Raw genomic sequence first — 22467 nt, forward strand, 5'->3', positions numbered from 1 at the left:
TTAATATCTAGCATGAATTGAACATTTGATTTTTCCAGATCACTTTTGGTTTTTTCCTAATCAAAGTGTGATCGTGAGGAGTCATATTAATAATCTGATTTCTTCTATCTTTCTGTATTAATAGCTGACATGAGAATGTGATTTTAGTCTGTTCTCCAGCATAGAGAGGCATAGCAAGTAAGAAAGTAAAGTACTGCAAGTGAGATTGCACAATAACTACTTCAACTAACTTGTCCACATTAAGTACCCACATATGTATCACTCTTCCAGGTGAAAGAAAAAAAAAAGAGCACTGATTGGTTTATATGTTCTTTTGTGCCATTATTCAGGCAGTAATTGAAATTAGGAGCCAGAATAATTGTGCAACCTATAACAGATTTCTTTGTTATATGACATAATTTCTCAGAAGTCAGTAGAACCTCATCAGTCAAAAGAGCTTCACCCAATTTATTGAAATTTCTTGTTGCTGTTTGTTGTAGGGCATAGATAATTCCAGGTAATGGAAATTTGGTTTTCATTATGAGTTCTTGCTCTATGAGAGCAAGCTGTACATCTTTTGGAAAGAAGGCAGCTCTAAGGCTAGGCTTCTACTGCTGCTTTTCAGCTGTTTTAGGTGAAAAAGCACTAGTGTTGAAATATTGTTAAAAAAAAAAATCGTTTTTCATCACACACATTTAAGTGCTATGTTCTTATTTTAAGAAGGAAGTTTATTTAGAAGAACTGTTTGTTCTTTGTGTCCAGAAAAGCATTGAATTGCAATATGATTTATGACTTTTATTGTGGCGTGGTAGAGTTTGGGGGTAATGTTTATTTTTGTTCTGTTCTATTGTTTTTCAGGGCAGAACTGCCCTGCACTGGCTCTGTAACAATGGCTACCTTGATGCTATAAAGTTACTGCTCGGCTTTGATGCTTTCCCCAATCACATGGAGAACAGCGAGGAGAGGTATTGCTTGTCTGAAGGTGTTACTTTGTCACTGTGCCAAAGTGCTACCTTCCATTTAAATGTTAAATGTTCAGATGCTGCAAGAGAATCATCCTCTTGTATCTCAAAGGAGAGCTGTAACCTTGGGCTTCAGCATAAGCAGCTTTTCTCATGTGAAAGTTCCCTTCTTTAACTGAGACATTGTGACTTGAACTTTTACATTTCTGTACCATGAACTTCTGGGTGTATTTACTCACTCTGGTCTTGTTGGAAATATTAAAGACCTTTCTCATTTATGTGGAGTTGGTGGCAGATATATAGGGACAAAGGATGAAAAGGTAGTTCTGCTGCTGTTGGAAAAGACTGGAATTTTTCATTTATATTTGATACAAATTCAGCAAGAAGAAGGAAAATGGGAGAAATGTAATGTTATGTTTTAAAATGGTGATTACAAAGTACCTGGTGGTTACCTGTATTCTAAAGGCCTGTTTTTAAAAAGGGACAGCACATTTGCATCTCTTTTCTTTGTCTTTCATTGACATATAAATAATAGTTTTTTAAAAGTGATTTGGGTTGTGGAGTTCAAATTAGTCACCTGACCATGAAGATAATTACTATTAGCAGATATTTCTAATGCCTTTTTTTAGAGTGGATGACCTCCTCATAATTATAAGATTATGAACAGCATGCCATATAAATTTGAATATTTCAGCATTTTAAATAACTTAAGGCGTTTGCAACCCCATATTTCAGTGCTAGATTTCAGACTTTTGTACTTAACCCTAGGTTTTAATTGCTTCCTTCCCCCATCATTTTTCTTTCATTCTCCACTCTAAACCACTCAGGTCTCTCTTCCTTTTCTGTTCATATTTTTTCTTGAGAAGCACAAATGAAAGTATAACTAGTTTCTAATTAAGTAATGTCAAGGCTCTCTTTTAGTAATTTTTGATAGAAAATTGAATAAACAGTTTTAATTAAATTACTTTTAATAAGTAAGATTAAAAGCCACGATTTTGCCAAATTGGAGACTGCTGTTATCCTTACTTTGTGGAAATAAACTAATGATGCTCAAATGTCAAGAAAAGATCTTAGCTGTGGTTTATCACAGTCATTCAGATGGTATATATTTTTGTTTCTCTTCTGGAATTTTTATATATAAATAAATAATTTATATAATGTATAAATCTAGATTACTCAAAATGCAACTAGCAGTATTCCAAATGTCTGCTGTTAAGCACTAGTGCGTGTGCAGAACAAAAGAGATCCATTTCTAGATGGATCAATCTTTAAATATAATTCTCCTAAAATATATATTAAAAAATGGCACAATTGCATCCTAATAAATATCTACAAACCTTGTTTTATTGTTAAGATATTGGAAGTTTGGAAAGTTGAAAATCAAATTGAGTGTTGTAAGAGAGAGGAAAAATAACCTCATGGATATGGTTCACCTGTAATTGGATGAAATTGGTTTTTAGTCAGTAGCAATTTCACTACATAGTGAGGTTTTTTTCAAATATTCCTTTAGGAAAAAAAGCTTCCCTTCTTTACTTTCTTAGAGTGTAGTATGAGATAACAGTAAAAAATTCAAACGTAGTAGTTTTAACTAAAAGATTAGAGAAAAGATAGAGCTGGGATTTAATCTAGAATTTTAAAGTGCCTGCTTGCTTGCCGAATATGTGATCAAGCACTAGTCTGGAGGGTATTGCATTTGTTGTTCTTTGCAAATTTATTTTGCAATCCAACCTAATGTCCTGGGTGCATCAAGCTGCTGCTTGACCACCTTCATGTTAAATTGCCTATAATAGCTGATGGCTGATGTCTTCATGTGTTTCCCTGTGAAGCCAGCTTGATATAAAAGCTATCTGCTTGAGAGAGAACCAAGGGAAAAGGAAATTTACATCAGGCTTTGAACTGATACAACATAGGAGTGTGTGTAAGTGTCCAGTCATAAAAACCTCTCTTCAGATTTAAGTGATTTTTTTACTTTCAAAGGTAGCTTGGATGGAGTTAGAGAATCCACATTTAAAAATATGGATCTTCATGACTGGGATCTGCAATAGAATACTTTGTCTTGGTAAATACACAGTATAGCATAAAGTGAAATTTAGTATCTTTTATGTCTTTAAAGTATTCAAAATTAGGAATACTTTAAAAATGTGTTTATCTGATATACTGTTCCTTCTGAAGTTCCCATTTCTGGGTTATCAAAAATCTGCATCTCTTTAAGTGCTATCAGCAGCACGCCTTGACATCCAAATTTTCATGTTATGTCATTGTCTTTATTCCTGCAGACACTTCAGTTCAGATACTGTTTATCCTTCCATCAAGCCATTGCTCTGTGGCAGGTCCAATTGTGCTTTCTGTCTGTTTTTCTTTGCTTACCGGCACTGTGTCCCAGCAAGTTACCATCAAAAAGAGCCCTAATTTTCACAATCACATACATTGACACTTGCTAGTGGATAGTCTTATGTTATATGGTCTTGATCATGGCTTGTGACTGATAATTTTCAGTCACTAAATGTCTTTCCCTAAAGTTTCATTGTTGGTGAGGGAGATGTGTAAATTTTCTTCCTATGTCGACAGTGGGAAATTTGGGAATTATTTTGAAAAAAGCTTAGATATCTTTGACACCATTAAAATCCAAAGCAATTTAACACTTTGAACACCTGTGTCCATTTGAAAACAGACTTAAATTTTCCTAGTACCTTAAAATATGTTATCCTTTGATAGGGATCTAATCCTGCTGCTCTGTCATAGTGTTTTCAGTTGAAGTTACAGAAGCTAAGCCAGATTTCACTGTAGATTTCTCGAATTTACATGCATATGGAAATAACACAAAAATATTTTAACTTACTTTCTCTTTATATTTCTATAGGAAAACCTCAATAACACATTTTAAAAACTGTTTCCTAAAGCACTTAATGCTGTGGATAGGGCTTTGGGAGATTTTGTCCAAACACTTCAGGTCCTCCTCTACCCCCTTCTATATTAGAAGGCTAAAATAAGCTTTAAACATAACCACAGTGTGTAGAATGAATAAGGTAGCAAAATAAAAAGATGAGAAAAACAGCCTACTGAAACTGTTTAATCTGTCTTCATAGTAGAAGTTGCTTTATTATGAAATCAGCATGAAGAAATGCACATTATAGCTGGAATTCTAAATGAATTGTAATTGTTGTGCTTTTGGTGTTTTTTTTTTTAGATATACTCCACTCGATTATGCCTTGCTTGGTGAACACCATGAAGTGATTCAGTTCATGTTAGAACACGGGGCTCTGTCTATAGCTGCCATTCAGGATATTGCTGCTTTCAAAATTCAGGCTGTCTACAAAGGATACAAAGTTAGAAAGGCTTTTCAAGAGAGGAAGAATCTTTTAATGAAACATGAACAGCTGAGAAAAGATGCTGCTGCCAAGTAAGTCTGAAACTTGAAATCTACTCCAGCACATAGACATTTGTAAATTTGTATTTATCAGTGTATGATTTTATCTGTTGCTCATCAGTTTTTGTTCCTCTTGGTATAAAATTCATGAAACTGAAGGAAGCATATAACTTCCATGTAACTATAGACAGATGGAAGTTATTTTCCATATAATCCCAGTTTAAATAATACATTTTTATATAATATATCATAGCAAGGCAAAATACCAAAAGCTGAGTAAATAGCGTGTTAGTGTCCATGAATCTTTGCCTGATTTTCTGTATGATCATAAAAAGGCTTGGAAAACATTTATAACTATAAGGTAGTGGAAATAATTATTTGCCTATCAAGTCCTGATACCAGTTTTGAACAGAAATTAATCAGTAGCTGAGGAAAAAACTGAAAACAAACCAGGGAAAGCCTGGTTTAATAAGGCTTACCTCAATGTTTCTCTAGCAACCTGAACTCCTGGTTTCTATTTGCAACTTCATTTTGGGCCTTAGCATTCTCTGCACTTAGATTTTCTGGTGTTGAATTCAAGAGTTCCTATGAATTGGTTGTATTGGATTGCAGATAACTAACATATGCAATTCAAATTGGTGACAGCAAGATGTGTAGGTTCTGGCTGAGTTTCAACCCAATTTAAATGTGGTAATGGTAGCACAGTGGTGAAATTCTAAAGTCAGAAGGTACATAAATGATTATCACTATACATTGCTTGCGTGGAGTTTATCCTTAAGATTCTTAGTATGAAATTAGCACCTGGTTTCTCTTGAAGAAATCAGATTCTGAAATGAAAAAATGTAACCATCTGAAAAGATTTCTGCATGATTTGGGAGTATTATTTCGATAAAGAGAGATTATGTGAAAGAACACACAATGTAAGTATTGCACCTAGTTGCTGCATCTGTGTATCACAGACAAAATCATCTGCACTCCACTCCGTATCAAATTTGGTAGTGTGATATTTTGCATAATTGGCCTGTCAGACCTTCATTGGGTTTGATTGCTGCTACTGTAAAACAATTATTATTCCCCAGGACAAACCAAAGCTAGAAATACCAGATAATTCATCTCTTAGTCACATTTCTACATCCTGAATTTGTAACCTGTAGCTTTCCTACTGTTTCCCTTTTGTACTGAAATCAGAGTAAGTCACAACCATGCATGGGGAAGCTGCCTTGGAAAATATTTCTTTTTAATGTGGAGAGCTGTGCTTATTGCTGTGTGGTCACAACTGACTTTACCAAATGAGATCGTTTTGTCCTTTTTGATGACAGTCATTTTTAGGAGAATCTCTGATCCACCATGTGGAAGATTAAATGGAAAAGAATTGCCTCATGGAAATCTGGGAGTATTTTTATAATAGTTTTCCTTTGTGAGTTTCTGATGTAGTTTTTGAAACTTAGCTGTTGTTGATTTGTTTGAAAACAATAGAAACAAAGTCTGTGTACCAAACACCATAAAAAGAGAATTACAGTACAATTGGAGTGTACAAGCAAATCAGGTTGTCACATAACAAATTTTATTTAATTGCAATTTTATGATCTGTAATAAACTGAAGGGGACATTATGTTGTCATCATTCTGCGTACCCATCTGTGCATTCCACAGCTAAAATTGGCCAGGGTGTTCTGCATACAAAAAACTATTATCCCTACTGGTGTCTAAAAATCTGGTCTCCAGATAAAAGGAGACATAGTGTGGGGATCCAGAATTATGGTGAACTCCTATATTGAACACACACACCTTCTCCCCAACTATTTCAGTGTAGATATTTAAAACTTACTTTGTAATATATTATTTTAGAGTCTCTCTAAGATAAATCGCTCCTAAATCTACTTGGATTTAGACAGTCTGTTATTTTTCTGGGTTTTTTTTCGTTTTTTTTTTTTTTTTTCTTCTTACTGTAACAAAAATTCAGCCGAGATCTCATACCTGTATTATTTTCTGGTAAAATTACATTCACTGTATTTAAAGCCTATGAAATATTTCTATACAAACATCTTCTCCCATGATCTCTCCTATAGCAAAGAAATTTTAATTTATAACATGAAGTTTGATGAAGGTCAAAACAACATGAAGACTCTTATGTCACTGAGCAAAGAGACACTTTGAGCAGCCTGTTAGCCTTGCTGACTTCCTGAGATCTTTTCCAGACTTTAAAAAGATGATTTTGGTTTACTTATTGCAAAACCAAGAATTTAAGAAAATAATATTTAGATCTTTAAAACATATTCTGAGAACTAATTTCCAGTGTATTGGATTTTGAAAGGGCTGCAGAGCTCATTCCTCATTTGTTCACCTCCCCTTTCAATTTCTCAAGATGAGTTCCTGAATCCATACTTCTGTTTTTCATTCTGGCCAGTTGAAGGAAACTGATTGAGAATGTGGATGTGGAAAGGAAATGGATGAAAGTGAGTAAGTAGCTCATGATATTTAGGAAGAGAAGAACAGCAAGAAAATAAGCAGTTCAATTAAACAGCCTTCAGAAGATTTAGAAAAATGTTCTCATGCCAAGAGAGTACAAGTAGATTATGTGGTTTTTCAAAAGACTCGTGGTTAGCCCCACATGCTGAGAAAAGATAGGGGAGTGTGGCAACAGAGAAAATAATAAGCTCTTCAGCAACTTGAAATGGGAAGGCACATTTTGGAAATTTGATGTAGCTACTAAAATTGACAGTAATAAGAACATACAATGATAAAGCTAAACAAGCTGAGGTGCAAAATAAGAGCTGGCAAAGGATGTGAGGTCGGTGTCACAATAAACCATTGTAAACATATTCATTGGAAAAGGAGGAGTAAAGAAACAGTTGGTCCATGAGAGATGCTAAGTAGACTGAACTGTTCTGTGGGATTTTTTTTTTTTTTTTTTGCTTCAGAAGAAATTACATCAAACCAACTCAATTTTCTTTTGTGTCTGAATAACAAGTTTTGTGGCCATGGAGAAACAGTAGCTGTCACTCAGACTTTCCTGAAGTCTTCATATTTCCTCATGGGAAATTTCTCACCTTTAAACTGAAAGTGTATATTGATAAGAATTTCACATAAATCCATCATGAATTTTTATTTTCATTTAAAAAGTAAATTTGAATTTGAAAATATCACCAAGATGCGGAAGATTGTAAGCTCATTGAAGACTAAATTAGAAATCAGAATGATGGTAAAATACATACAAGAAATGACTGAGGAAAAAATAGGTGCTTAGGTAAGAGCTAATGGACTGCTTTACACATTTGGGAAGACCCATCAACATAGGAATACTGGAATGAAATTAACTGTCTTAATGTTTTTGTTAAGGACTATCAGTGTAAAAGATTATTATAGATCAGAAACTGAACACATCATGAGTCAGTGGTATCATTCTTTTGAAAATAACCATTGTAGTAGATTATGTAGCAGGAAATGCTGTTAATACAACATGAAATATAACTCCTCTTAATCCAGAGAAAGCTCTAACAGTAGTAGGATCGTACCTGGAGATCTATTTTCAGTTGACATTTTTTAAGTAAGTCTTTGGGGGTTTTTTGCAAGGATAACTTTAAAAACACTCTCCTTTAAAATATCCTTCCGTGTGTAGATAAAAAAAAGTTAAGTTTCTATTCTTAACAGAATAGAAAAGGTTGAATTCATTTTAGCAGAATCAAAAATTCAAAACATCTCTGTGTCTTCACAAATGTGCATGTAAGGCTGAAACTGTTCCTTTCCATCTGCTAAAGGCTCAGTTTTCATTCTTTCACTTTTGCAACAAAGTGCGAGCTTATGACCGTTCAGGACAAAATTGTGTTGCATTTACAAGGGAAAATGTTGGCCTGACAGTTCTGTTACCACTGTTGAGCTGTAGCTGTCTAACTTGAGAGCCCAGATTTGGATCCTGTTGGGTCACCAGAACCTCCTGAGAATGACGGAGAGCCCTGAAGTTAGAATCTTCTCTACTTCCTTCACTTGTTCATGAAACCTAGCCTCTCCTCAAATTGGACAACAGAAAAACTTGGAAATTTTAATTTTAAGGAGATCCTTCGCTGTAATGCAAACTGAATTTCTGATTAAATAAAGCAAAACACAGGGGGAGGTTCTTATGTATTCAGGAGTTTATTATTCAACTACACTGTACTGTGACAATTGTGATGATGCTTTATGAATAGGGAGCTTTGAAATGCCTTCCCTTTATTCTTTCTTCAGTTTAATATGAAAAATTTGAACACAGATAAGACCTTTAAAGAAAAAAGCAATCCTTTTTACTTCTTGGTTTCTCGTCCTGTGTCATCTCAATAACTTTGCAGTTGGTATGTTACCGAAGTTACTGTTTTCAATTGAGTTAATTTGCTCAGAGGAATGCAGGTCGCTCTAGCTTGATTGTGTATCACACAGCCCATCTCTCACTTCCTTTTCTAATACTAATAGAGTACATTGGTAATAGGCTGCCTGTTCTTGAGAAGAATGGAAAATTACTATTGTGTGAATAGCAAGATCTGATTTATCAGCTCAAGTGGCACATTAATGGCTGTGAGATCCATACTGTACACAGCTCCAACATCCCTGCATTGTCCGGTTGTGGAATGCCAATATTAATTGAAAGTAGCCACTTTTTTTCATGCCAGAGGGAATTCTGAATCCCAGGCTGCTAGGAGTGTATTTTTTTTAGATCAATTAGCAGCTTTTCAGGTGCAGGGTTCAATCAGGCTCTTCTGCAGAGCTTAGTTGATAAGATAGCACTGACAGATAAAGTTAGGGCTCCTGGCTGGCAGCTCGCGCTGCAGTGACACGCGCTGGCAGTGACACCACTCACAGGAACTGGGGCTGGCGTGCTGCATAACTCACCTGTCACACGCCGTGCTGGGAGGTGATGTGGCAACAGTCTGCACGCTGTGTTGGAGCACTGGAAGCAAGTTAAAATACCAGGCAGCTACATGATATGGCATTTACCGCCTGTCCGTTCCAACAGGAAAAGTGTCACTTCACCCAACAGCCAGGGCTTCATTTATAAAAACAATTTCAGAGGGAGGGAGGTATGTAACATTTGCTGTGTGCTATTGGGTTTATCCTGCTTGGTAGGAACAAGAATTTAAAAGATCAAGTGCAGTGGTAGCCCATTGTATTTCAAAATAGGCTGCAAAATTTTAATTTCAATGGATGCACCCTTCCTAAGTTTGTCCAAAATTCTCTTTTATGGCTACAGTATTAAGAGATTCATGGCTTATTTAATTTTGGAAATCCAAATGTCACCGTTGTAATGGCATACAGTGTGCACACAAGTTTTTAGTTCACATCTCATATTATCAGTAATTGTCATTTATATGATTTTTATATTGTCATTTATATAATGTTTATGCAAAATTAATTATCTACCCATGACAAATACATAGCAGCAAGTTAGTACTAGTAGCCAGTTCAAAGTTGGTTTATAATTCTCTGTATTGACTATGACACATCTAAGTATGAAAAAATAATTTTCAAAAATATTGTCTTTTGTTGAAGATTTTTGCTTTTCAAATACAGTGCATTGCATTACTACTCACATGAAAATATTGCTTGTCACTAATTACAAACACAGTTATTAGTGTCATGATTCTTTTTAAAATCCTGCTTTTAATTTTTTTGTATTTATTAAACCCCTAAATTTAATTGTTTTCAATAAGTGAGTGTTTTAAGATCAGTCAAAACAACTGCAAACTGAATGGGCAGCTGGCTGACAAGGACTTAACCTTCATCAAGCTGTAGCTGCAAGTCAGTTGTTGTTTTGGATCAAGCTAAGACATTTCAGTGCAATATGTGTCCTTTTCTCACGAAAAAGATGTCAAGTCAAGGATTTGTTGTGGCAGTGTCAGGTTTTTGGAGAGGAGTGTGTTCAAGTTAGATATATGCTTCCAAGATTTAATCTTCAAAATTCTTATGGTATGGACTGTAATTGCAGGAAACGTGAAGAGGAAAGTAAGAGGAAAGAAGCCAAGCTGCAGAAAGGGATGCAGAGTGTGGAACAAAACAAGTTTAGAGTACAACAGAATCCTGCAAATTGGGAGAAGGCCACCAGTGTCCCCCAGATACCCAACAAAGCAGCTGACACACAGAGCAAGAGGCTTCTGTCCCTCAATGCTTCACAGATCCAGCCAGGGAGAAACAGCAGAGGTTCACCTAAAGCTGGTCATGACAAAGGGACCCCAAAGGAGAGCTGCCTGTCAGCAGAGCCTCAGAGTGAAGGCCATGAGATCAGGCGAGGTTTGTGATCTTTTTTAATTGTGCTGTTTATCTGCTTTGTCCACTTCTTGGGGGTAGTTTATATATAGAACCCATTTTGTCTTTCTGTGATTTCATATTCTTTCATCACTTGAGCAATATGTGCAGCAGGGTAGAGTTAGATACAGATTCTTTTACTCTGGGTGAAGTAGTGAAAAACACCAGTAGAGTGTCCTGTAGTGTCTATAAAAATACCTAGCATATGTGAAGACAGGCTGTGGAAAATTGTTCTATTAGTTGCACTCTTTGGAGAAAATAAGATTAAAGATATGTCGCATATCTGTGGTGTATATGAAAAATGTAAATGGAGAAATGGTGACTCTGTTTTTTAAACAGATTTGTCCTCTCACTCAATCCGAACAGTTGGTGTTTGAAAGAATGCTATGCCTTTTTTAGGTATGCATTCTCTTTTTAATACTGAAGTGATGCCAGGAAAGTTGATACAGCAAGGATCAAACCATGAAGTTGTACAGTCAGTTCTCATTAGGTGTTTTAATCAATCCTCTTGTGACCAAAATTTTAATGGACTTCATTGGTCATTTTATTGGAATTAAATATAAACTCAGACCTTTTGGGCTATGAAAAATTGTGATTTGATTGTTGTATGTTTTCTGATCTGGTTATCCAGTCAAAAGGGTATGCTGTAAAGGCATTACAAATATAGCATGGTTTCACCAGGCTTTAGATGATCCAGAAGATTTTCTGGAATGACAGTATATTTCTTTTTCCCTTCCTACCTACCCTGTAACATCCTGTCTGTTACATTTCATCCTCTCTGGTCTCTTTTTTCATTCTCCTATTAATTTCCAAGCAGAATGGAAGGTGGATGGAAGATGGGGAATTTTCAGGTTTGCACTCCAGTATGACTTCTGAGTCACCCTCACCAAAGTGTTTAGAAGCAGTGATCACAGCAGCAAGGGAGAAATAGAAAGGACCTCATAATTCCATTCAGGATGTCAAGGGAAGTACTAAGAAACCACTTGCTTTGGGTTTCCTGGGTCAGTGGCTTATCCTGTGCCAGGATACAGCATGGATAGAGCAGAGGCATCTAACTCAAATGTAATGTTAGAAAGAAAACCATTTGTAAAACATTAAGCAAATGAAGGTGTTTGGGACTACTGTGACAGGCAATCATGTCCTCTTGTTCCTGCTTGCATTTTTTTGTTCATTTAAATGAATCCTAGTGTGCCCCAAAGGTAACTGAGCAAAAAAATCTGAGACATAAACTATGTTTTGCTGAGTCAAAGACTGAATTTGCCTTCCATTTCTCTGTCTAAAGATTCATTGAGGAAACACATCAAAAGCAAGTCAAGTTGTGTCCATTTCCATTGTGGCAAAGCAAACGAGGGAACAAAAGTTGAGGTGAAATACGAGGTTGCAGCTGCTGCAGAACTGGGTGGAGCAAAGCTCAAGGAGCACGCTGCCGACACAACAGGTGCCTGTGCTCGGAGGAGCAAGAAGCTTTCTGCTTCTACCTGTAGGACTGCCAATGCTGGGGAGAAGCTGAGGGATCCAAGTCAGCCCCCCTCTGGCAAGAGGGACCACGGGGAAGGAAGGGCTGTGTTCTTCTGCGATGTCGGCTGTGCCGCTGGAACGGCGCGGAACTCAAAGCTGGGTGAAGCTGCTTCCAAAGGCAAAAGGCACCAGCAGAAACCCAGAAATAAAGAGGTAAATGATAAGAGATGTTCACCAGCTGGTTCTAGTAGACCAGGAAGTGCCAAAACAGTATTTGTAAGCACCAGAAATGACAGCCTGCATGCTGTAGAACAAACTGTCAAAGTGGGAAACAATGAAATAGCAAAAAAGGCCTCTTCATTATTGTCTGCTGAGGCAGAACCTACCAGGACTGTGCCAAGAAACCCAACAGCATGTTCTGCTTCTGATGGCAGTTTGAACTTGGAAAAAACAGGCATAGTTAGATCCAGGAATGCAGATGATCAATTATGTTCTGTTCCATGGCAAAGTACAAATATTGAACTAATCCCTTTAGAGATTCGAATGCAGATCATAGAAAAAGAAAGAAAAAGAAAAGAGCTTTTTCGGAAGAAGAACTACGCTGCCACAGTCATACAGAGGACGTGGAGAAGGTAAGATTACTCTTTCAGTGGCTAGAGAAGAGTGAGATACAAATAGATGTAAATGAAACCAGGCTTGTTGGCAAAGTGCTTTATTTTGCTTACAGTGTTGCCAGTGCTAAATGAGGCAGTTAATAATCTTCCTCCACACAAGGGGAAGTGGGTTCCACTTGCGTAGAATTGCATTAGTAAGGTCATAAAAAGTGCAAGATAAGTGATGACTTTTAATAATCAGAGAAATCATTAAACTTCTATTTCAAGCTCTGATCTTTCTTTAAAGAGTGCAAATCAGGATTTGCCTAAACCTGGAGTTCAGTGGCATACTTGGAGTTGTGCTCTCACATTTAACCAGGCAACCAAACCACAGAATGTTTGGGATCTTTGAGTGTTCATTGCCAAAACTTGAAGGTAGCTTGAATACCTTGAATAAGCATGAACAATTGCTGTACAGAATATACAGAATGCTTTCCACAGCATTATCCTGCTTTCCTGAATGTGTGAGTTTCAGCCTCAGAAATGCAGTCATTCTAAAAGTACATGCTCCTTAATATTTAATTTTTTATCATAATGGGCAGGAAGAGGATGTAAGGGAAGTATATAATATGCAAATTATTCTTATTTCTTGTTTGTATTTAGGCTTTCTTTGATTTTACTGGATGCAGAAAACTATAAATTGCTTATGTTTACTAGTATTCTTTAGAGATCTCTCACTAGTTTGACAGTTTCTCTGAAGAACTCTGAGTTTAAGATGTGCCTGGCCATGGCAGGGAGGGTGGATGAGATGATCTTTAAAAATCCCTTCAAACCCAAACCACTTCGTGTTTCTGATTCCATGCCATATTCCTCTGAGCTGTGAAGCAAAGCAGCCACTTTTTCTCCCAGGGTTCCACCACTTCTGCTCTCTCTGCTGCTTGCTCCTTGGCCTTCTTTTCTGATGTAGATCCCAAGGTCTTGTTTTATGTGTTCAAATCTCTTAGATACCAAAAGCTAAAGGAAGACAGAGCTAGGTGAGGAGAGTGTATCTGCACGTGATGCTGCTGCTGCTGGCTCTGCTGCTTTCACTCAACACCAGTTTAAAATCCTTACAGAGGGACAGGCATGTGCCATGGCTTTAAGACAAAGCAGAATGAAGTGTAGTAAGTGCTTGTGCAAATTTCCCCACAACTGGGATCCAAAACCATGCATTGAGCTGACTTACCTGCACAGAAATCTGCATTCCATTTACACTACAGATTTTGGATAGGCCTTTCTAAACTGTCCACCTGCTGAAACAGGGATGGCATGCATTCTCTCCAAGAAGTGCATGCACTTACTAACAGCTTGCATTTTGGAAATTGTGGAAATTAAATATTGTTTAAGTTATATTTGTTATTTAAATACTTGATAGTGAGAAATAAATATATTTGTTCTGTTTGCAAGAAATCATAGAACACTAACAAAGATCACAAATTCTGCAGGGCTGCAGGAGACATTAGTTTGGCAGTTCTTCCTCAGTCCTGTGTTTGTTTTTGTTCTAAATTTGCATCTGGTAAATAGCATGTACTTATAGACAGCAGTAAAATGATACCATGTTATTGTGTAATTCTGCATTAGAAACATGTAGGAGTACATGCTTGAGTTCTGGAATTTCTCTAAATTAGAGCTAAATGCATTTGTCTCTGCAAATTTTATAGTCCTGATTTGCTTATTGCAGGCAAACACAACAGCAGAGTGGTACTGGTCTACTTAAGAGTATTAAACTTGCCATTCTCAGGAGGATGTTTCTATTCCCAAATCTGCAAACTTTATAAATGTACTCCTCAAAAGTGTATTCTAAGGTGTGTGGCTTTTCAAAGGTTAATTGCTTATCCTGCTCATTGAGGCTTACAGATTCTGTGTCTGTTCTCTCTCCTGGGGGGCACCGGGGCCTTACCACACTCCAGGGCCCACAGGGAGATGACAGGAGCTGGAATAAGTTGGTTGCTGTCACTGTTGTTCTCCCCCTGGAGTCAAGCTGTATATTTTTAATATATTATTGCTGTGTGCACACTTTGGCCAGCAGTTGTTTTCAAGATTAAACTTCTATAACAATCACTGAGAATACCACTTGCCAGCTTTGTTGTTCTGCACGTGGATGTTCCACTTTTCTTTTATGTGCAGTAGTTCTGTTGACTAAGCATCAGGTATATTTTAAGGCACCGCAGTCAGATTGATATTGTATCAAACTTGGTCCCATTCTCCTTTTTTCTCACTAGGATCAGAATGATCTGTTAAGAGACAGCTGAATTGAAACAATCTGCACTTGCTCTACAGATAACTGCCTACATGTTAGTGGCAGAACCTCACAGTTGTTTTCTTGTTGCTAAAAACTACCAGAAGTTCTCTGCAAACATGAAATCACAGCTGGGTGCAAAGGTGGAGTGACTGTGAATGGGTCATTTCACTGTATCAGCAAAGGCATCTGGCAGTAATTACTGAATTCCAAGAGAGCAGCTTAGTATTCTTTTCTGCTCCAGTATGAAACAGTTCCCCAATTGTTTTTTTCTGCAGTGAAGTATTCACTTAACCCATCCTTAGCTCAAGTTATGTTAGCAAGTCACTGCAACTGTGCTCCCTTTTCACTTTCTTTTCCTCTTTTATCCCATTAAAAATTTAAAAGTGACATGTTATTTAAGAAAACTGGATAATTTTTTTCCTATGTCTCAGTAATACTCCTGTTCTGAATTCATACCATGCTTCACAACTTGCAGGCCCTGACAAGATGCAGTTGCTGCCTGCATTTGTTACGTACTTTAATGAGCTGCATAACAGTACGTGCCTGAATTCTGAAGCTTCACTAAATTAAGATTAAATACATTTGTCTCACCCAGCAAATTTCACAGAGGTAATTTACTAAGCTTATTGGAAGTTTAAAATTATTTAGACTGTAACGGAGCATATCATCCCCCTTTGGCATTCTATTGTGCTTTTATGTACTCATTTTTTGTATATAGCTGCTGCTTTGTTTGAATTATGTAGTTCATTGGCTTAGAACATATATTTAAACAATTTGTATTTGGCTTGTTGTCTTTTGTTTTAATTTAGAACTTGTTGCAGAGGGAGCAACAGAAAAAAAAATCATCTCTTTCTCACTCCTTCCTCCTTTGCTTTACCAGGGCATCCAGCAGAAGCCTTTTTGAATGCCAGAGGGGATGATGATCAATGTGTTTTGGCCTGTTACCAAACACTTATAATTAATATTTTACAAGTGTTATTCAATGCTCATTTGTGACAGGTTTGTACTGGGAGGATTCAGAGTTAATTGCTAAGCCAGTTAATTGACTTGTGAGTGTGAAACGCCAATATCCCATTGAATACTTACATCCGATCCAAGCGGAAAAAACCCCAAACAGCTCCTTGCTGCCGGTGCCATTTGCCACCGGAGTGTGAGGGACAGATAATCTGCTGCTGCAGAGGGCTGTGACTGTGTGTAAGATCAAAGCAGCTGAGGCAAGGCTGGGTCAGAGACAGGCAGCCTTTGAAGGGAAGGGAAAAAACACAGATTGCTGAAAACAAGGTGAGGGGAGAGGAGAGCATCTTCAGAGGAGGGATGGAGAGCAGCTCAGTTTTCTGCGGAGGAAATGTGCAGTTGAACCCACAGGAGACAGATTTGGTGTGTCTCTTGCACTGATTGACTGAGGACATGAAGTGCTAAGGCAGACAAGAAAGTCTGGTGTTATTAAGCTGTGAATATAGTGAAAATGAGGAAGCAGTGTTGATTATACTATTACCATAAATATTTATAGTTTTGCCTTCTGATGATTTTCTGTATATAAAGCAGCTGATAAACTGATGTTGAAGCACTGTAACTTTTGATACCTATAATGTCAGATCTTTACTAACTGTGTGAAACAATGGATGCATCCAAAATTGAACCCAACTCCTTCTTTTTCTTCTGAACAAACATTTCTCATCCAAGTGACTTAGCACATCAGTGGGAGTTCTGTTTTCCCAGTTACTCATGTAATCCACCGTGTGAACTGATGCGTGGAAAGCACGGAAGTTAAAACAGGTCACCTAAAACAAGTGCTCTTCTCTTTTCTGCTCTCTAGTTACCAGCTAAGACAGGAGTTGTTTCAGCTCCTTAGTGCTAAGCGGCAGTGCAAGGAAGATGAAGACAAATGGAGACAAGAGGCAGCTGCCTTCTTCATTCAGGTTGCTTGGAAGAAGCAGCTGAACCATAGCCCTCTGAAATCAGTTCCTTCGTGTAAAAATCTGAAATCCGTAAACAAAACCAGCTCAGCCATAAAAACCAGCAAGCACTCCATCCTAAAGCAGATATATGGTAATTTTCTTTTCACTGTAATTTATTTTTATAACTATGCTTTTAATTTTTATAACAGAGTATTCACCTATACACTTCTTGCCTTATTATTAAAAATCTCAGCTATTTCTAAAAATTAGTCTGAACCTCAGGTGTTCTAGGCAATTGTATATCTCTTTCAGATTAAAATACCAAACAACTCAGTGATTTAAAATGGCTGTTACTAAAGCTGTGTGAATCCCCACACAGCATTGTTTCAGCACAGATCTTGAGCAATCAAATAATTCTGTTGCCAGAGCTGCTCACATATATCAATGTGGAAAGAGAACAGAGCAGTTAAGCTGGGGATAGCTGGCTACCTGGATCATGGTTTGGTTTTTTTAAAGCATTGGTTTAAACTTTTTGTTTTCGTTACTGTTTTAAAAATATTTTCATTTGAAGAATATGTTCAATGTTGATAACTTTCTGTATGAAGATAACTGGTCTTTATGACAAGAGCAAAATTGTCTTTTATAATTTTACACTGCTTTGCACTGTGCCTGAATGTGCACGTGCAAAGGAATGCATCTTCAAGAATAGGTGAAGTACTGCTTCTAGACCTTGAGTTCCTTTACAGTGTGGATCACTGAGTAAGGATATGCTAACTATATGTACTTTAACAGGTAGTAAATCACTTCTATCATGGCTCTGTAGCTTTGAGAACCAAAAAGGATAAAATAATAAAGCTAATAAATTTATTTTCCTTATTTTTTAATAGCAACTGCAAGATGTATTTTATTATTAGTTAAATTTCAGTTCTGGTTGTCACAATTTTGTGTCATATGGAATGTCTCATGAGTTTCCCCATAAAAAATGAAATAAATTTTTAGGATAAAATAATGCTGTAGCTTACTGAAATAGTTTGTAGCTATACACAACCACGTTTACGTGATAAACACAGAGCTGTTTACACTGTTTGTTGTAGGACGTTCTCAGGAAGGCAAAGTGTGTCAGTCAACAAGATCTCCTTCTAAGCTGAAACTTTCTGATATGCAGCTGGTCTCAGGTAGGACACATCTATTTTAAGAAAACTTTGTTGTTTATATATGTGAGATTGGTTTCTTTTTAGGTAAGAAAGCAATCTGCTAAGGACTGGGTTCTCTTATCAAAATACGTAATTACTGCCAAATGGTTGTGATTGCACACTCCTCCTTTCACTCCTTTTGGGCTTAACTGAGCACTGCACTTCTATCCTTGAGTCATTTAGATGAAAAACTTCTTTACTAAATGCCCTTTGTCAGACTTTTCAAAGTGCATTACAGCTTGGGGTTTGGAGCTGTGCTAATGTTGGTGCTTCACCACATGAAGTTTTAGTGCCTCACTGGGCATTTGGTGTTCCTGGTTGTGCTACACCTCGGTCAGACCACAGCTAGATGGGAACACAGCAACTGCTTCCAGGAGTCAGGAGCTCAGGTGATTTGCAAAGTGAAGTAAAATACATTTTCCAAGTAGTTTAACACAACTCTGAAGTCAGAAGGACCTACCATTGAGTTTGTTAGAATTGTAGGTGAATTTCTGCCTCATGAAGAGACAGAGGCCTTTTTCTTCCACTGTCTGAGAACTGTTTTAATTAAGAGGCATGATCAGACAGGTGTTTGATTGCCACCTCTTCATGCAGATATGAATCTAAATTTTAAAAGAGCTTTTAGCTCTTTTTGTTTAACTTTCAGGACAACAGATCTCCCTGTCTTCTGAAATAAAAAGCCTTTCTCTTGAGGCTGGAGTGGCCTTTGCTTTCATAACTTGGTGACGAATAGGTTAGTGATAGGAACTCTGCCCAGTTCCTTTAGAACACTACCTACTTTTATTCACCTAATAGGAGCTCAGGGAACTTTAGCCCTTACTTAAAAGACAATAACATGTTTTTCATCTGCCTGCCTTTGTGCATGACAACATTACGTTTGTTGGAAAAGTTCAGAGCTGTCAGTAGCTAATGCCAGATACTCCGTTTCTGACGTAGGTGCCTGGAGTAGGTCAGAATGGACTGCTCAGTTTCATTCTTCCCTGCAGAAGGTACAGCTGGGAAGGTGAAGGCTGACTGGCAGCCCGAGTTTTAATGTTCATAGAGCTCGTGGAAGAAGCGCGTGGTGACAAATCTGTAATGGGGATTGCCACCCAACTCGGTCAAACACTCTGGAAGGGGGGATACACAGAGGGTGTTCAAAGGAAATGTTCAGTAAGGCAGGTAGAAAAGGGATGGGATATACAGGCATGGGGTAAGTACTTTGCAATATTCTGGCAAATAGCCCCTTTAAGATTGTTACCATTAAAATATTTCAGAACTTGAAATTAGTTCTTTTTCTTATTTGGCTTTTTTAAATAAAGTAGATTCCTTTCTTCAATTCAGCAAGTGGCACTTTAAGAGAGGTGCTCTGCAGCAGAACCAGACAGCCTGGTTCTTTGTTTCACTGTGGACATTAAAGTGTGTTCAGCAAAGTAGCAGGTTTTGCAACTCTTGGCATTAGAAAAACGTCCTGAAGATGTGCTGAGTTCACACCCTCAATGAAACATTGGGATTTGCACTTGGGATGACCCTGACTAGAATGGGATAAAGCATTGAAATGTTTGCAGCTAATCTTTACAAACCTGGGAAAGGAAAACACACATATTATTTGTCACACATTACAGGAAATAAAAAACATTGCATGAGCAATTCAGAACACTCACTTTAGGTCCTGGACTTTTCCTGACTTCCTAGAAAGAGCCCACTGCCTACCTCATGTTGCTAAAGATTGCTCAACGCAATCTCTTTCTGCTCTTCAGCAAATTCAGCCAAGAGTATAGTCTGGAGCCCTACATTCATTTATGGGGGTGAACATTGCTATTACCCATGAGAGGCTGCTGAAATCCCACATGCAGCAGCAGCATCAGTGTTCCACACAAAGCTACCAGGAAAAAGGCATGTTCTGCTCCCAGGAGATTCACTGCTTATGAAATCTAGAACACAGTGTAGATGAAGCTGCTTTTCACCCATTAGAGTTACTCATCAAAGCTATTTTGTTCTTTTACAGTGAGCAATCTACAGTGTGTTAATTTGCTGGAGAACATGGAAAAATCAAGGCAATTTTCATACAACATGAGACCAATCACTGCTGCAAAACAAAAAAATACAAGACTCAAGCATTAGCAAAACAGTGTTTGGAATTTAAAATCCATTCCAGTACAACTGTTATCTTTCATAATATATAAGCCATCTATGATGTATTAAACTTGAACATTTTTCAGTTTTGTACTATCACAGCATTACATGCCAAGCAGATTTCTAAGGAGCTGGACTCATTTTGTGTACAAACTGTTTTTTAAATGCAACTGTTAATTTCTTTACCAACACAGGATGAAATCTGAATTGCATTTGAAGACAGAAAATGAAGCACTAAACCCAGTATTTATTGCCCCACTGTAGGGGCAATCAAAGCTTTCCATTGCAAAATGTAGGAATTTTGAATATGTTCATCAAACAGAATTTCAAGGAAGAGGGAAACCGTACTAAAGATATTACAGGTCCAAGAGACCAATGTTCAATTTTACCTCAAGTTCATTAAATTTCTCTCAAAATCCAAGCAGGAATGGAAGAACAGCCTTCATGCTCCACTTCTCTACTAAAGAAACAATAGTTCCTTAGCTAAGTATGGACTTGGAAGGAAATGTAGACATGTTGACAAAAAACACTAAAGAAATTCCTTTCACAACCTTTGGAAACTATCACTTTGAAATTATCACCTATTTTTTAATAACTCTTTTTCTATGTGCATTAAATAAAGAAGCAAGAAAAGATGGGCCCTACTCTAGAAAAACAAATACTTCTTTTAATAGCTTTGGAGCTGCCACAGTGTACAGTAGTTACCTTGCACAAAGTATTTAAAAATATGAACTCAGCAAAAATAAAAATTGTTACTCTAAAGCATTATTGTTTTCTAATTTTTTTTTTCTGCTTGATACTACACAATTCTGCGTTTTTAAAAATAATGTGATGCTTCAAAATAATAGATGAGCAGAATCATTTTAAGTCTGTTTCTTCAAGCTCTTCAGCATGAAGCAGTGGACTTTAACACTTCTCACTGTGGTCACCACATTTTACTAAAACACTTCCAGTAACATCTACTTGCTTGAAAAAAAGGCAATAGAGGTATTGCAGTTCTCTGTAAAATTTTTATTGTTTCACTTACAAAAAAATTGACAAGCTTTGTTCCAACATCTTCCATTCAAAACTAAATAGAAGTAAATGCTTTACAATAAATGCAGTTTGACCTCTTCAATATACTGTGTTTATAGGGCCAGGTGTCTGGGGATGAGAGGCAAGGTAGATGTTGAAACAGTAATGGAGGTCTGTGAGCCACTGCTCCTGAACTTCACCGCTCTTCAGTGTCTAGAAAGGAGAAAAAAGTACAACTCAATTTCCCCAAGAGCACTTGCAAAAGGCTTTGTTTCTACAGGTTATCAGGTTAAAGGTACAAGACAGCCCTGTTCCCCTGCATACAGTGACATTATTCCTCTCTTTAATACATTTCAACACAGTGTGTCTGTTAAAGCCCAAATAATAAAGTGTTACAACTGGGTTCACTAAGTCATTACATTACCAAGTGTGTGAGTTAACACCAGATGTGCTTTCCTTACTCTTAATTAGAGTGGCTCACTTACTTTGCAATTTTGCAATTTATAGGCAATTAAAATGCAAATGAGCATGGTGCTACCAGTTCAAGAAAGCTTCCCAACCCAGTCTAAGAACTGCTACCAACAGACCACCCCAGCCCAGTCCCAGGAATTCCCTCTTCTCAGGATTATGTAGGTAGCTTTAAAAACCCAACAACAACAAATAAAACCCACCCACAGTGGAACACCACAAGAACTGGTTGTGGCATTTTCAACACTAAAGGGAAACAACCCTCTCCCTAACCTGCAGGTTAGAGAACTCCACCATAATGTCTTAAATCTGCTTTCACCACCGTTTGAAAATGCCTCTTCTTGAACATTTGCAGTAATTTTTTAAAATAAACACGACATACATGTGGTCTCTGGGAAACAAGAAGAAGTTTCATACCATGATGTCCTTGATGATCTGTTGCACCAGAAATTCATTTGTGATCATATGGCTCCTGAGCTGCCCATGCTGCATTAGTAAGCGAAGCAACTGAGCGACAACGGGCAGCTCTTCCCGACAGATCCTGCTCACTTGCAGGCTTTGCAGCATCAGCCTCAGTAGCCGTGGCAGGAGTGCTAATGCAGAAATGCATGATCTCCACAGCATATCCCTGAGAGGGAAAGACAATCAAAATTGACATGATTAAGGACACACGTTTCAAGGATGCTTCTGTGAACTGGCTGTATGGTGGTACAAATAAGCCTGCGTCTATGGATTTAATGATACCAACTGCATTCACCTTAATTAGCGGCAGAGCAGAAAGTCTGTACAGAAAGTGCCAAACTTGAAAATATTCCAAAATTTTGTACAGCACTGGAAGAAAATTAAGGCCCTGCTCTGGAAGCTACAGAT

The 22467-nt window shown here is 37.4% G+C and overlaps 2 protein-coding genes across 6 annotated transcripts in view; one reads left to right on the forward strand and one right to left on the reverse strand.

Annotated features, from left to right (window-relative positions):
* INVS (inversin) overlaps window positions 1–21016 on the forward strand; it is an 81069-nt gene extending 60053 nt beyond the window's left edge. Inside the window, exons 11-17 of the mRNA XM_056484820.1 lie at window positions 838–944; window positions 4129–4341; window positions 10261–10562; window positions 11860–12667; window positions 16726–16958; window positions 17902–17982; window positions 19988–21016. Of these exons, the coding sequence (XP_056340795.1) occupies window positions 838–944; window positions 4129–4341; window positions 10261–10562; window positions 11860–12667; window positions 16726–16958; window positions 17902–17982; window positions 19988–20103 (1860 nt within the window). The 3' untranslated portion in view covers window positions 20104–21016. The remainder of the gene's footprint in view (window positions 1–837; window positions 945–4128; window positions 4342–10260; window positions 10563–11859; window positions 12668–16725; window positions 16959–17901; window positions 17983–19987) is intronic.
* Window positions 21017–21105: 89 nt separating this feature from the next.
* Window positions 21106–22467, reverse strand: part of TEX10 (testis expressed 10) — a 54655-nt gene continuing 53293 nt past the window's right edge. For all 5 annotated transcript variants that reach the window (XM_056484821.1, XM_056484825.1, XM_056484822.1 and 2 more), the window contains 2 exons: window positions 22015–22225; window positions 21106–21342 (listed from right to left, as the gene is read on the reverse strand). In XM_056484821.1, coding sequence (XP_056340796.1) covers window positions 21229–21342; window positions 22015–22225 — 325 coding nt within the window. In that variant the 3' untranslated portion in view covers window positions 21106–21228. The remainder of the gene's footprint in view (window positions 21343–22014; window positions 22226–22467) is intronic.

Source organism: Oenanthe melanoleuca, chromosome 2 (assembly GCF_029582105.1).
Source record: "Oenanthe melanoleuca isolate GR-GAL-2019-014 chromosome 2, OMel1.0, whole genome shotgun sequence".
Classification (NCBI taxonomy): Eukaryota; Metazoa; Chordata; class Aves; order Passeriformes; family Muscicapidae; genus Oenanthe; species Oenanthe melanoleuca.